The sequence below is a fragment of the Bos indicus x Bos taurus genome, chromosome 8, assembly GCF_003369695.1.
Source record: "Bos indicus x Bos taurus breed Angus x Brahman F1 hybrid chromosome 8, Bos_hybrid_MaternalHap_v2.0, whole genome shotgun sequence".
Classification (NCBI taxonomy): domain Eukaryota; kingdom Metazoa; phylum Chordata; class Mammalia; order Artiodactyla; family Bovidae; genus Bos; species Bos indicus x Bos taurus.
Genome location: NC_040083.1, coordinates 48283225 through 48299240, shown reverse-complemented (window position 1 = coordinate 48299240; position 16016 = coordinate 48283225). Strand labels below are relative to the sequence as shown.

General features: G+C 39.1%; 1 protein-coding gene and 1 long non-coding RNA gene across 2 annotated transcripts in view; one reads left to right on the top strand and one right to left on the bottom strand.

The window, feature by feature from the left end:
* The window catches only part of LOC113897118, a 105581-nt gene that overhangs the window by 52348 nt on the left and 37217 nt on the right, over window positions 1-16016 (top strand). The window lies entirely within an intron of this gene.
* The window catches only part of GDA (guanine deaminase), a 127455-nt gene continuing 122193 nt past the window's right edge, over window positions 10755-16016 (bottom strand). Inside the window, exon 14 of the mRNA XM_027549468.1 lies at window positions 10755-14922. Within this exon, the coding sequence (XP_027405269.1) occupies window positions 14852-14922 (71 nt within the window). The 3' untranslated portion in view covers window positions 10755-14851. The remainder of the gene's footprint in view (window positions 14923-16016) is intronic.

The following is a 16016-nucleotide window of genomic DNA, read 5'->3' as shown; positions in this document are numbered from 1 at the left end:
GTCAGGGCCTCCTAGCCATGTCACCTCAGCCTGAGTCAAGAGCCAGAGAAAATAACTGATGCCCAGTTGTGGGGAAAGCTGTGTTCCTTGGAGTTCCTCTTGGAATGTCTCCTCCAGCACCATCTACCAATGAAACTTAATATTGTGTCAACTGCCAAAGGAAGAACGTTTAAAGGGTCAGTTGCATTTTCACAGATTAGCCAACAAAGGATGAATTTGAGGTTGACAGGCAATAAATTGATAACTGCCATAACTGTACATATTACTCTGCCAGTTGAGTTGTTGGTTGGACTATTAAAAAATTCCCCAAATAGAATGGCTTAAAACAACCACTATTTTATTTTCTCTCATGAGTCTGTGGGTTAATAAAGCTTAGCTGGGGAGTTCTCCTATTCTGTGTGATGGCATCCGGGACTGACTGTGGTCATCTGGAGGCTCTCTTGGGCTAAAATAGCCAAGGTGGTTTGCTTACATGTATGGCATTAACTGGGATGCTGGAAAAATTGTCTTCCTCTCTCTTGTCTCCATGTAATCTCAGGACTTCATCTCAATGTGGTCATTCCAAATTGTTTCCTTAATAAATTTCTTCAGCCATACTTCTTAAATTGTGGCTTAGAACTCTCCCAAAGCACAAAAGCAGAAGTTTCCAGGCTTCCTTAAGGCTTAGACCCAGAACCAGCACAGCATCACTTCTGCATTCTGTTGATCAAAGTAAGACAAAGGTCTAGCCCAGACTCAGTATGTAAGAGGCATGAATACTGGGGGGCATGGTTCATTAACATCCACCTTTGGACACTAGCTTGGCCACCTGATTTTTTCTCTATAAATAGGATTAATATTGCCTGACTCTCAATTACCATCGCTTTTGAGGCATCATCACCTAATAATGTTGCAAAGATGAAATAAGGCATGGTGACTGCCTGCTCAGGATGAAAGGAAGCAGGCTCATCAATTTGAAGATGGCACAAAACTGGTATGCAAGTAAATTCTGGTTCTAAAGACTAATAAGTTGAAAAGATGAACTGACTCTAATACCATGCAGTTCAGTAGGGGTTAAGGAAAAGTCCAGTAGTTGGATCTGAAACTCCAGTGATAGGATGATAAGAGGACATAGGACCTAACAGAGCAGTGTGAAAGAGAATGAAAAGTTTAGGTAGATAATAAAGCTCAGAATGCATTTATAGTGTCATGTGGTCTAATACCAAAAGTAGATTAAAGTCTTGTATCTAAAATTTTTTTTCAAAAAGTCATTAAATATTAGTGGAATATTAATAGGCATCTTATGGAGAAAAATGTCTGGAAGATGGTTCTGTGGCCTAAAAGTTTCATAAATAATGTGTAATACAAAGGTAAACAAAATTATTAGGTCACAGAATCACCCTCCAACCATGTTGAAGAACTCCTCAAAATTAGTAATGTGCTATTATAAATAGTGAATCTTTAGGGGAAGGGGGACATGGATAAAGGTTGTGGTATTTCCCAAGTTTATTTGGCCACAGAAACTTTTTTTCCTGAGGCATCTCCCAGGACCTGTATTCTAGGGGAACATATTTTGAGGAACATTGGTCCAGAATGAAGGATTTGATATTTGTATCTTTCTTTGCTGGCCACTCAAGTTTAAAAACCTACCTTTAATTTATGGCAACATATTTAAAGGGGGGTAATGGATATTGTTCAGGGAGAAGAGATCTTTTTTTTAAACTTGTTATTTTGTATTGGGGTATAGCTGATTAATGGGCTTCCCTGGTAGCTCAGCTGGTAAAGAATCCGCCTACATTGCAGGAGACCTGGGTTTGATTCCTGGGTTGGGAAATTTCCCTGGAGAAAGAAAGGATAGGCTACCCACTCCAGCATTATTGGGCTTTCCTGGTGTCTCGGACAGTAAAGAATCTGCCTGAAATGCAGGAAACCTGGGTTCGATCTCAGGGTTGGGAAGATCTCCTGGAGTGCATGGCAACCCATTCCAGTATTCTTGCTTGGAGAATCCCCATGGACAGCGGAGCCTGGCGGGGTACAGTCTATGGGGTCGCAAAGAGTCAGACACGACTGAGCGACTAAGCACAGCACATAGCTGATTAACAGTGATGTGATAGTTTCAGGTGAACAGTGGAGGGACTCGGCCATATATATACATGTATCCATTCTGGACAGGGAGGCCTGGCGTGCTGCGATTCATGGGGTCGCAAAGAGTCGGACACGACTGAGCGACTGAACTGACTGATCCATTCTCCCCCAGAGAGAGGTGGTCTTGATGATGAAAAGATGAAGAACAGTGAAATATAAAATACTGAGGATGCTTCATCTGGAGAAAAAAAGTGCTTCAGGGGGACATAGTAGATATCTTCAAATATGTGAAGATTGTCACATGCAGGTGGAGTAGACTTGTTTTTATAAGGGTTAACAATTGAAAGGGTTAACGGGTAGGAAGCCCAGAGGTCTCCAAGCAGCAGGAGGAAATAAACTGCAAGAGGTAGACATTTTTTTTCCCTTGAAATTTTGTGTAGAGAAGAAAAAAAAAGTCTGCATAGTTTATTTCCTCGTACCACTGGGGGGCCTCTGGCCTTCCTATCTGTTAACCCTCTCACAATGGGATGGGGTAGGCCAAGCAGTTGCAAGGTTTTCTCTGTTCAAGAAAGGATTTTCCAACTTGGAGGTCCAAGAATGGAAAGAGCTTTGAGGTGTAGTCTTGAGCTCCCCATCACTCTCAGGGCTTACACAAAGTTGTATCTCCATGGTTGGAGATGTTAAAGAAGGGATTCAGGCTCCAGCTAGCTGGCCAAACAAGATGATCTTTAAAGTTTCCTTCCAAATCTGAGATTCTAAGACTTGACTCTTAATATCCTTCTTGGGACCATCCCAAGCACCATTCTCCATTTCTCAGACGATGATTTCATTTGACTATCTAACCCTGGTAGACGGGTTGATACCTTTAACTTAAGCCAGAACAAATTTTATGGTTTGAATCATGCATCTAAAATAGTTGATCAAACTCTAAGCAGTGTTGGTGAATTTTATTATGGTGAATGTGTAAAACAATTTGTACTGGACTCCTACTTCTAAGCCAGCTTTAGTATGCCCACAGAAATTCATTATTTTGCAGTATTTCCACAAGTAAGATTCCTTTCTGATAGAGAAATCTTTGCCTTTTATCTTCCAAGTACCGAATTGATTCAACAAGCCATTTTGGATATCATATTTTTTTCCTTATGAAATTGCCCTTATTAGGACAGTAACTAGATTACATTGATTTCTATCAAGAATATAATTTTATGTGTGGTCTATTATAGAGTCTGGGTTCAACCTAAGAGATTATTTATTAATTTCCTTGTACAGTAAAAAATTCCAACTTCCTGATAGAAAAATAATACTCTAAATTTTCTTGTCTTGTTTTATTATTTTATTAAGATTATGAATTTATATTTTTCTGGATATCAAGATAAAATTAATTTAGCCTCTTTTTTCCTCTGCAACTTGACCCTTTTGGAGGGAGACCATGTTTCACAGAGCAAACTGTTCAAGTTTTGGCCACTAGGTGGTGCACTGGTTAAACATTTTCCCCATCTTCTTGGATCGCTTGCAGTCTCAACTTGTACTTGAAAAAGACCAATTTGTACCTTATACCCAGAGGCCAGTTTCATTCACTTTGAACTAATCGTATATATTCTTGCATTTTGGCAAGTTACTCAGTTTTTTGGGCTCTCTCCCATGTATACATGTTATTGAACATTTTGTTTGATTTTCTCCTGTTAATCTGTCTTGCAGTATGCTCAGTCTCTCAGTCTTGTCTGACTCTTTATGGACCCCGTGGACTGTAGCCCTCCAGGCTTCTCTGTCCCTGGGATTTTTCAGGTAATACTGGAGCAGGGTAGCATTTCCTACTCCAGAGGATCTTCCTGACCAAGGGATGGAACCCACGTCTCATGCGTCTCCTGCATTGGCAGACGAGTTCTTTAGCACTGTGCCACCTGTCTCATGTCAATTTAATTGTTAGGCCAGCCAGAAGAACCTCGAAGACTAGAGGAAAGTTTATTCCTTCCTGACAAAGTGCACACTGTTTGCTATTATTATTATCTCAATCTTAGTTTTACTTGTCACTTTTAAAAGAAAAGTAGTAGGAGAGGAAGTCAGGAAAACCTGTTCCTCCTCAGAGTGGGAAGTAATCTAGTTGCGGTGTCCCACCTCCGGAAAACTGGTGCTGTCCTATCAAAGACTGCAGAGTCCACTCCATAAGTCACTTGTTTGTTCCCTCCTCTTGTAAACCATGAGAGACATTCAGCTACTACTGGCATGTAACTGAGAAGCAGGCGGGAGGTGGCAGCTATTTAAGTGCAGAGGATTATTCATAGGTATTTAGTGGAAACATAAAGAATATTAAAAGGGTAATCAGATCAACTAATTGTGGTAACAGAAGCTTGTTTCACCTCAACGGTGAAGACTTTTAATTCTTAACTTGTTGTCAGAAGGGTGTAAGGAACCCCTGACACGTCTCACCCTTCAACTCCCATAGTAGCCTTAAATAATGTTTGCCAGGATTACAACTGCCTGAGAAGGAATTTTAAAATTCCATTTTAATATGGCGGACAAGTCTTTATTCAAGAGTTGTGTGATTACCAAAAATAAGTAAATAAAGCCAAATAGGATTTAATAGAATAAATTTAAGGAATTTTATGGGACCCATGACAAGTACACATAGGCCCTTTGGGAGCCTCAGCTGAGGGTGAAAACAAGTTATCATGAGGCCAACATAGCTGCTCTCCTCTGGAGCCACACAGTCTCTTGTCTTCGCTTCTCTGCACAGGTCTGCCCTGTTCCACAGTACTTCTCTTTATAGACTGAATCTGCCTACTCATCTGGCTCACTGATGGCTTTACACAGCCACTCCCAAGTGGAAATATATACTCAGCCTCTGAAAATAATCTAGTATAAACCCACTTGGTTTATTTAGGTCTTGAATTATAATTCTAGGAGCTTCCCTTGTGGCTCAGCTGGTAGAGAATCCACGTGCAACGCGGGAGACCTGGGTTCGAGACCTGCAATTCTAGGGAGAGATCTTTGGATCTAGCTTGAATCAAATACAAATACTTGGCCAACTGTCTGTGATGGTGGGGAGGCAGAGTCACAGGAGAGCATCCCGTGTGGAGGAAACGACTGTCACCTTTTGTGCAGGACAGTTCAGCAATGGCCGCCTGCTGGCAGGAGAACATGTCCCGTTTTTTCTTTCTTTTTTTAATTTTATTTTATTTTTAAACTTTACAAATTGTATTAGTTTTGCCAAATATCAAAATGAATCCACCACAAGTATACATGTGTTCCCCTTTCATAAGACTTTTGACTGCATAAAATTTAGAAATATTTAAATAGCAAAGAATATCTTAAGCAAAATAAGGGCTAAGAAAAGTTACAAAAGGAACAAACAGTTGCAAAATGTCAACTCCCCTAAAATAACCAGAAAATTCAGGATTAAATTAATAAAAGTATTACTAAATTTAGCTGTGGGTGTTGTTATTTAGGTCTTTTGTGGGGTTTTTTTGGGGGGCGGTTGCACTGTATTTGAAACCAATGAAAACTTGATATAAATATTAAGTAACTTTTATAAACTTCTAGTAAATCTCATAGAAGATAGAAATGATCTTTATTGTTTGAAATGTCTTCATCCAGTCATGTCAAACCTCTCTCAATTATGGTTTAATATAGTGGATTTTTATTTCAATCAAAATAAAATACTTACACCTTCTGATTCTAGATGATATAAATAATAATTTTTATTTATCTAGAAATAAAACTGAAGTGAAAATAGTGTATTCATAAGAATTATATTTAAACCATCTATATTTGGAAAATACTGTTTTAGGCAATAAGAACAAATACAGCATTAATTAAATAACAGCAGTTAAACTAAAAAGGTAAATCAAAAGTATTTTCTCAAAAAGACCTGGATTCAATCCCAGGGTTGGGAAGATCCCCTGGAGGAGGGCATGGCATTTTCCATGCAAATTGGGACCAAAAGAAAGCAGGAGTCACAATACTCGTATCAGATAAATTAGACTTTAAAACAAAGGCTGTGAAAAGAGACAAAGAAGGTCACTACATAATGATCAAAGGATCAATCCAAGAAGAAGATATAACAATTATAAATATATATCCACCCAACATGGGAGCACCGCAGTATGTAAGACAAATCCTAACAAGTAATATCATAAAAAACAAAGAAAGGCTGTAAAAGTGTTCCAGATTAAAAGAGACTTTATCAACATGACAATGAAATGCAATATCTGATCCTGGACTAGATCTTGTACTAGAAGGAAAAAGTGCTAAAAAGGACACTGAGGGTCAGTTAACAGTATTAGAATACAGACAGTAGATTTAATAAAAGTATTTTATCCAAAAAAAAAAAAATAAAGCTCCTATAAACATTTTGTCAAGCTCATAATATATACCATGATAGATACATGTGTAGCTTAATATATTAATCAATTAAATCAGTAATTCAGAGAAATATTTTTAGTACTTTAATTTTCACATTTAGTCAATTCAAAATTAATATAAGATTTGTCATTTAAAATATATATTGTCATCTTATGTAAAACAAATGCCCACTCCAGTTCTTGCCTGGAGAATCCCCATGGACAGAGGAGCCTGGCGGACTACAGTCCATGGGATCACAAAGAGTCAGACATGACTGAGCAACCAAGCACAGCACAGCATGGTAGTTCTATTTCAGTTTTCTGAGGAACCTCCTTCTATAGAAAACTATAGTGGTTGCATCAACTTACATTTCCACCAACGGTGTAGGAGGATTCCGTTTTCTTTACACCCTCTCCATCATTTGTTATTTGTAGACTTTTTGATGATGGCCATTCTGACTGGTATGAGGTGATACATCATTGTAGTTTATATTTGCATTTCTCTAATAATTAGTGACGTTGAGCATCTTTGCACGCGCTTTTTGGTGATGTATATATCTTCTTTAGAGAAATATCTGCTTAGATCTTGTGCCCATTTTTTGACTGGGTTGTTTGTTTTTTTTTTTTAATTGAGATACATGAGCTGTTTGTATATTTTGGAAATTAATCCCTGTCGGTCACATCATTTGCAAATATTTTCTCCCATCCAGTGGGTTGTCTTTTCATTTTATTTATGGTTTCCTTTGCTGTGCAGAAGCTTTACAGTTTAATTAGTTTCTATTTTTTAATTATTTTCATTACCCTAGGAGATAGATTCAAAAAAGATAATGCTGCAATATTTATGTTAAAGAGTGTTTTGCCTATGTTTTCCTCTAAAAGTTTTATAGTATCCAGTCTTACATTTAGGTCTTTATTCCATTTTGAGCTTATTTTTGTGTCTGATGTTACAGAAGGTTCTAACTTCAATCTTTTACTTGTAGCTATCCAGTTTTCCCAGCAACACTTACTGAAGAGGCTGTCTTTTCTTCGTTCTGTATTTTTGCCTCCTTTGTCACTGATTAATTTACCATAGGGTGCACGGGTTTATTTCTGGGCTTTCCATCCTGTTCCATTGATTTCTGTTTTTGTGCCAGTACCATACTATTTTCTTTTTTTTATTTATTTATTTGGCTGTCCTGGGTCTTAGTTGTGGCATGCGGAAGCTTCAGTCTTCACTGTGGCATACAGGTTCTTCAGTTGCAACATGTGGGATCTTTGGTTGGGGCATTTGAAGTCTTAGTTGCAGCATGTGGGATCTAGTTCCCTGAATAAGAATTGAATTTGAGCCCCCTGCATTGGAATGGAGTCTTAGCCACTGGACCATGAGGGAAGTCCCACCAAACTGTTTTTATTACTGTAGCTTTATAGCATAGTTTGAAGTCAGGGAGCCCAATTCCTTCAGCTCTGTTTTTCTGTGATTTCTTTCGTCAGCACCTTACAGTATTCAGAGGACAGGTCTTTTGATTCCTTAGGGAGATATATTCCTAAATACTCTTTTTGATGCACTGGTAAATGAGATTTATTTCCTTCATTTCTCTTTCTGATCTTTTGTTGTTAGTATAGAGGAATGCAAAAGATTTCTGTGTATTAATTTTGTGTCCTGTAACTTTATTTGTCCTGTAACTGAATTCATTGATGAGCTCTAGTAGTTTTGTAATTTTCTTGTTTCTGAAAAGTGAAAGTTGCTCAGTTGTGTCTGACTCTCTGCAAGCCCATGAACTGTAGCCCTGCCATGCTCCTCTGTCCATGGGATTCTCCAGGCAAGAATACTGGAGTGGGTAGCCATTCCCTTCTCCAGGGGGTCTTTCTGACCCAGGGATTTAACCCAGGTCTTCCACATTGTAGATAGATTCTTTACCATCTGAGCCATTAGGGAAGTCCCAGGAACACTAGAGTGGGTAGCCATTCCCTTCTTGAGCTCTAGTAGTTTCATAATTTTCTTGTTTCTAGTTGTGGGCTTTTCTTTTCTGCCTTTACCGTTTGCTGTGAAGCTGATTTGGTGGTGCTGAATTCTTTTAGCTTTTGCTTGTCTGTATAGATTTTGATTTCCCTGTCAAATCTGAACAAGAGCCTTGCTAGGTAGAGTATCCTTGTGTGTAGGTTCTCCACTTTCATCATTTAAAAAATATCATGCCACTACCTTCTGGCCTGCAGAGTTTCTGCTGAAAAACCAGCTGATAACCATATGGGGTTTCCTTTGTATGTTATTTGTTGCTTTTCCTTTTTTGCTTTTAATATTTGCTCTTTATCCTTTTGTCAATTTGATTACTGTGTGTCTTGGCCTGTTCCTCCTTGGGTTAATCTTGTATGGGACTCTCTGTGCTCCTGGACTTAGGTGACTGTTCCCTTTTCCATGTTAGGGAATTTTTCAGCTATTATCTCTTCAAATATTTCCTCGGGTCCTTTCTCTCCCTCTTCTGCTTCTGGGACCCCTATAATGAAAATGTTGGTGTGTTTGATGTTGTCTCGGAGGTCCCTAAACTGTTTTCATTCCTTTTTTCTTTATTCTGTTCCACAGCAGTGACTTCCATTACTGTCTTCCAGCTTACTGATCCTTTCTTCTGCCTCATTTATTCTGCTATTGATTGCTTCAAGTGTATTTGTCATTTCAGTTATTGTGTTCAACTCTGGTTGTTCTTTATATTTTCTCTTTGTTAAAAAAAACTTCTTGTAACTTCTTGCTATGTTCTTCAATTCTTTTCCTGAGTTTTTGATTGTCTTTACAATCAAAAGTAAAGGGTTCTTTACTGTGAGCTCTTTCTCAGGTAGATCGCCTATTTGCACTTTACTTAGTTATTGTTTTAGGGTTTTATCTTGTTCCTTCATCTGAAACATATTCCTTTGCCTTCGCTTTTGTTTAAATTTCTATTTGTGCTTTATGTGTACAGTAGCTTAGTTATGTTTCCTGGCCTTGGAGAAGTGGCTTTCTGTGAGGGATGTCTTATGTGTCCCTCCCAGAAGTACAGTGTCCTCTCATCACCCAAAGGCCAGGGATCAGGGTCTCAGGGTAGGTTCTGATGTGTTTGTGTACTCAGTTCTGCAGGCTGCAGGATCATAGTTTTCTTGCTTCTGGTATCTGCCCCTTAGTGGGTGAGGCTGGTCTAGAGGCTTGTGCAGGCTTCCTGGTAGGAGGGGCTGATGCCCACCCACTGGCAGGTGGAGCTCAATCTGGCCCTTTGATGGGCAGGGCTATGTCAAGGGGCATGTCTAGAGGTAACTGTGGGCTCAAGAAGTCTTTAGGCAGCCTGTCTGCTGATGGGTCTTTGTTTCTGCCCTGATAGCTCTTTGGCCTGAGGTGCTCCAGCCCTGGAGCCTACAGGTCATTGGGTGAGGGCAGGTTTCTGTGCTAATGATGCAAGCAATATGTCTGCCTCCTGGAAGAGTAGGTGTACTCTCTTCAAGTAGGTGTACATTCACCAATATTTCCGCCACCAGGTTTTATGACCCCAGACAGATCCACAGTCACCCTCCTCCCAACTCCACAAGAGGCCTTCCAAGACCAGCAGATAAGTCTGGCTCAGGCTCAAGGAAGGAAGTCAGCTGCATTTGCTCTGCGTGCTGGTGTGCACGAGACCTTGTGTGTGCCCTCTAGAAGTGGAGCCCCTGTTTCCTACCATCCCCCACCCCTGTCCTGTGGAGCTCCTACAATCAGGCCCCACTGGCCTTCAAAGCCAGATCTGCTGAGGGCTCCTCCATTCAATGCCAGGCCCCTAGACTGGGTAGCCTGATGTGGAACTCAGAGCTCTCAGCTCTGTGGGAGAATTTCTGTGATGTAATTAGTCTCTAGATTGTGGGTCACCCACCCAGGTAGTATGGGATTTAATTACATTGCAAAGTACACCCCTCCCATTGCCTCATGTGGTTTCATCTTTATGTCTTTGGATGTAGAGTATTTTTTGTGGTAGATTCCAGTCATATGAAATATCAACTATGCTTAAATCAAAGGCAATACTAATCTGAATCTAAAGGGATGAACATTATAGCTCAGCTTAATTTTGAAAAACCTATGTATGGTGACTATTATAGGATAGAAGATACATGTTGGCCCACAGCTAAATATCCTATTTTTTCTACAGTTTATGATATTTCTTTTTTTATTGAGATAGTATTGGTTTATAGTATTATATGTTTCATGTGTACAGCATTATATTTCTACCTCTGTATACAACATGCTTACCATAAAATTTTAGTTTCCATCCATCACCATACAGTTGACCCCTTTCAATCTCTTAAAATTCATGTTAAAAGGAGAAAAACATTGTAAAATGAATCTCACTTCTATCAGACAGAACTCACATTAACAGAAACATATAAACACAAAACCTCATTTATTTTTGTTTGAAGCAGAAAGAGATCACAGCACAGGAACAATAAACAAATCATATAAACATTGAGGGAAAATGTCCCCATGAATACATACATGTATATATTCTTAAGAGCAGCGATCAGAAGTTTAATACAATGTAAAGTAGTTTTCAATTTTAAGAAAGTGCTTTCTGACAGACTTTTGAGTAGGAAGTGAACAGGTAAATCAATACCATATATCATCTATGGTTCAAGTCACTTGAATCCTGTGGACTGTGGAAACCATCTTGGGATTTACATTTAGTGTCATGATTGGCCTGTTCAACTTTTGCATTTCACTCAGTTTGGACCAGATTTACAAATTAACCCCTCACCTCTGATCTCTCACACTCAGGACTGTAGGAGGGGAAGGAAGGAGGGGCTGAGAGTGAAAACATGCAGGAGACAAATGCCAGGGTTTCTAACATTTGTCAGTTCATTTCTGCACTTCTTCCCATGCTTGAGAGACATTAAAGTGTCAGGGTCCAAAGTCATACCTACAGTGGCTAAATAGATCTGAAATTGCAAAGAAAAAAACCTCAAAAATTTACAGTCCACCAATTTGAAAATTACTTCAAGACACTGCCCATGACTCATTTTTTAGTCTACCTTTTAATAACTCAGAACACTTTTAAAAAACAAACAAGCAAACATGTGATTGTTTGCATCATCATCTCTGTCCAGTTGGCTACAGGAGCATCCAGCTCTGAATATCTTCCGTGAATAGCAAGCACAGGGTAGAATTGATACAACAGGCCTGCTAGCTGGCTTTTAAAGCTTTCCATATACCTGGCTCTGAGGTGAAAAAATGAAAAACAGGAGGAGTCTGGAAGGGAATAAAGATTTAAAATTCTTTGCTGGATCTCACAGCCACTGTTTCCCTGCTAAGATCTCAGTGGTAGCTGCAGACGGGGATATTCAAGGCCACACCTCAGATCAACTAAGTATAAAAGGGGTGTTTCCCATCAACTTCCTTCCTTGACCATGCAGAACCCTCACAGAAATAAAAAGATCCAATGGGGTTCAATGATCATAATATTAATTTAGAAAGACCTCCTTCTAGCATGAAGGAAGCTTATTCCAAGATATTCTCTTGGATTCTAAAACCTTCAGCAATTAAATCAGAAGAAGCTGAGCTAATAAATAAGGAGACAGAGTTTCCTTGGTCTCAGTTTATAATTACAAGGACAACCTCTTCTGTGCTAATCCTACGTTTTACTCTCTTTTGAAAATTAAATTTACATTGGCTAATTAGCCTGCTTTTGTGTTCTGGTTGCAAAAATATTTTTAAATGTATGATAGTCTCTACTATCGAATACATTTTTACCTGTTAAAGTATATTCTATTAAAAATCTCATGAAACCTGAGGCAAATAGTGCAGAGTAGGGTGAGGGGGCTGTGAAGATGTTTTAATCCTTCCTTTGCTGTCTGGGACCAAAATATTCAAAATAAAGTGATAAATAGAATTGACTTGGAATACTGCCTCTCTGCAATTCAAAAGTCAACCCACATTGAGCAAAGGCAACATTTCAAAGTGCAGAACATCTGGGCATGTGTATGTCTAATGCCTGCTGCTGCTCCTAAGTCACTTCAGTTGTGTCCGACTCTGTGCGACCCCATAGACGGCAGCCCACAAGGCTCCTCTGTCCCTGGGATTCTGCAGGCAAGAATACTGGAGTAGGTTGCCATTTCCTTCTCCAATGCATGAAAGTGAAAAGTGAAAGTGAAGTCTCTCAGTCATTCCTGACTCTTAAGCAACCCCATGGACTGCAGCCCACCAGGCTCCTCCGTCCATGGGAGTTTCAGGCAAGAGTACTGGAGTGGATTACCACAAAAAGCATATGCAACATTCAGGAATACTGTACTTGGGGAAGTAAAACACATAAGTGATGCAGGGAGCTCAAATTTTAACACATTCTATTTTTACTAGAAAAGAAATTCAGGTCCTAATATATTATCAGGGCTAAATTTAACATTTGGCAGGCTGGTTGTATATGGCCATTCTTCCTGCTTCTGATGCTACACTTACATTTACTGCACATGCGACCTAAATCTAAATGAAAACTAATGTTCAGCATCAAAATGTACATCCTTCGGGAAGGTAACGTGTGCAATCTTTCCAAGGCTAAGAACAGTTTCTGCTGATTAGCGGATCTTGCATGTCATCCAAATTCCTTTGCCCACTCATGTGGGTTAGACACTAGGGTAACCAAGTTCCTTTGGCAGGGATTGAGGAGATAGAGCAGAACACACCTGCCAGCACTAGAGAGAAATGGAACGAGCTTTGCTGGGGCATCTGTGACATGGCTCTGTAGCGAGGAATTCTGGGAAGACTGAGACTAAGACTGGAAACTGGGTTTTTACTGAGTTAACCTCACAACACAAACTCTATAAAACCAAAATTTGTTCTGTCTTTATGTGAAGTGTATGCACAAGTCTGGAAGTGTTTCCCCGGGGGTGAGAGGCCGGAGACTGAGCAAATGATTACTGAATTAGCATAACTGTATAAGAATAAAATTTATCATACCAGAGAAGAAATTTTCTTCTTCATTCTGTAGATATGGAGTTAGTGATATTACATATAGTTCTCTATTATGAGGTGATAATAAGGAGTCAGCTCTAAGCCCTAGGTATGAGTGTTATTATATATTAAGAAAATCTCCTTTTTCTTGTTGGTTTATAGGGTTTGGAGTTAAATGAGAAAAATATAGCATCTAAATAACATTTAGTATAGCATTTAAATATCAATATTTCTTAGTGATTTTATCATAAAGTCATAATTTGTTTTTAATTCTAGGTTATAGGAAAGCACACTATATTAGGAAGCATAAAAACACTATTTGTTTACTGTTTCTAGATGTCTAGTACAGATTAAGTCCTATTAATATAAACATTAGTGGGGCATCTAAATATTTTTCATCATCCTAGAATTCTAATGTCTTGAAAATTATTAGGAATTAAAAAGGCAAGGTAAAATTGAAAATAGAGTAATTTCAATATGCAGGGTTTAAAGATTTTTAATAATATTTATCAAATAGGATTTTTCCTTCATTTTAAAGTTCTAACAGATTGACATGAGTATGAAAGTCCAATGACTATTCCAATGACTGTGGAATAGTTCTTTGGGAGGACAGGTCATCACAATGAAACCCTTCCGTTTAGTACTGACACCTTCTGGATGCCCAGAACTTGCCCCAATTTATGAAGACACCAATCTACACAACAGTGCAGTATGGAATTTGTTTCTCTTCTGATAAAACTGAAGCAATAATAGCATCACACAGTTATACTCTAAGGTATTTTAAAGTACACAAAAGTACAGCTATTTATGCTATGTAGTTACGTGAATAATATTCCCAAGAGACATTAAATCTTTAATAACCAACTTCTGTCAAACACTTAAGCACAGAACTATATTAAGACAGCATGTGGCATTCAATATCTGACATTTCATCCCATAAGAAGGCAAAGCACAACAATAACATGTCTCTGAAAAGCAAATGCCATTAAGTGCAAATTTCTAGAACACAAGGTCAATCTAGAAACACATTTTAAAATTCAACAGATTCACTTTTTAAATTAGTATGCTCAGTATATAATTTTCAAACACAATCCGAAGTGATTTTCCAATGTTTTCCATAGTCTTAACTTTTTCTCCCTTGTAAAAATATACTCACTGGTTCATTTTCTGTTTTCCAATTTTCACATCTACTAGCTGAAACTAACCTTATAGGAATATCCTTTTTTCTCCACATTTCCAAATGTGAAATAGATTTTATTTAAATCCCATAATAAGAACACCACCAGTAATAACATTCCCTTATGTTTGAGCTTTAAAGTAAACCTTAAACAGTTCTAAAAGGAGAAATTTTTAATCCTCCCAGCCAGAGCTGAGAATTAGCACAACTTCCTTCAAAAGATTTGTCAAGTGAATACTGTAACTAGACACAGAGGGAGATAGTCCCCCCAAGAACAAGGTACTGTTTTTTGACTCCTAACTCCACGTGGGCATGAGAAGGTACAGAACTGCGTTACCCCAGGAAGACTTGTAGACACCGAGGGCCTTACACTGAGCTCGAAAAGGGAACCACCTGCTTTCCGCCCACATACACCTCCTCAATATTTCGGTCATCTCCTGAAAGAAACATCAAAGAATCATTGTTTATAACCTGAACAGGGAGATATTATCAATAGAAAATGCAGCATCTAATCTGAGGATTAGAGCCTGAAATACATGCCTAAAACAGAATTCACGTAAAGTTGAATAGACCCTCCATCACTGTCCTTTTAGCTAGAATAAGTGTTTTCCATTTCCAGCCCCAGTTGTAAAAGAAATACTTATCTTTACATCCCAAAATAATACTCAGCATGGTGAGATGAAGGGCTTCAAGAAATTGAACTTCACAAGAAATACCACGTGTCTCTTCCACTCCAAATTCACTCAGAACTCAGAGGTCACCCAATGGAGTGAGAGGAAGAATAGAATCTTCTATACTATTTACTTCTCTGTCTCTCTCAGTGAATAGAATTGAATGTGACTATGGTAAAAAACAAACAAACAACAACAACAAAAAAAACTGGCTTCCCTGGTGGCTCAGTGGCAAAGAATCCACCTGCCATTGCAATGGGTTTGATCCCTGGGTCGGGAAGATCCCCTGGAGAAGGAAATGGCAACACTCCAGTATTCTTGTCTGGGAAATCCCATGGACAGAGGAGCCTGGTGGCCTACATTCCATGGGGTCACAAAAACGCTGGACACGACTTAGCAACTAAACAACATATTAAAAAAGCATGCATGGAAAGACTCCACCACATACTTATCACAATGTGGTGGGGCAGACCGAAGGGTCAGAACAAGTGTAGGAGGAAGTATAGGATGATCTCGTCTTGCCTGCCATTCCTCAAGTTTAGGTTTTAATACTATGTTCTCAAAGAGCATGTTCATTTCAAATAGTGCCTTTAAATATTATACCATAAATGGGCTCAGTGCTGCTGCTGCTACTGCTGCTACGTCACTTCAGTCGTGTCTGACTCTGTGCGACCCCATAGACGGCAGCCCACCAGGCTCCCCCGCCCCTGGGATTCTCCAGGCAAGAACACTGGAGTGGGTTGCCATTTCCTTCTCCAATGCATGAAAGTGAAAAGTGAAAATGAAGTCGCTCAGTCATGTCAGACTTTTGTGACCCCATAGACGGCAGCCTACCAGGCTCCTCCGCCCATGGGATTTTC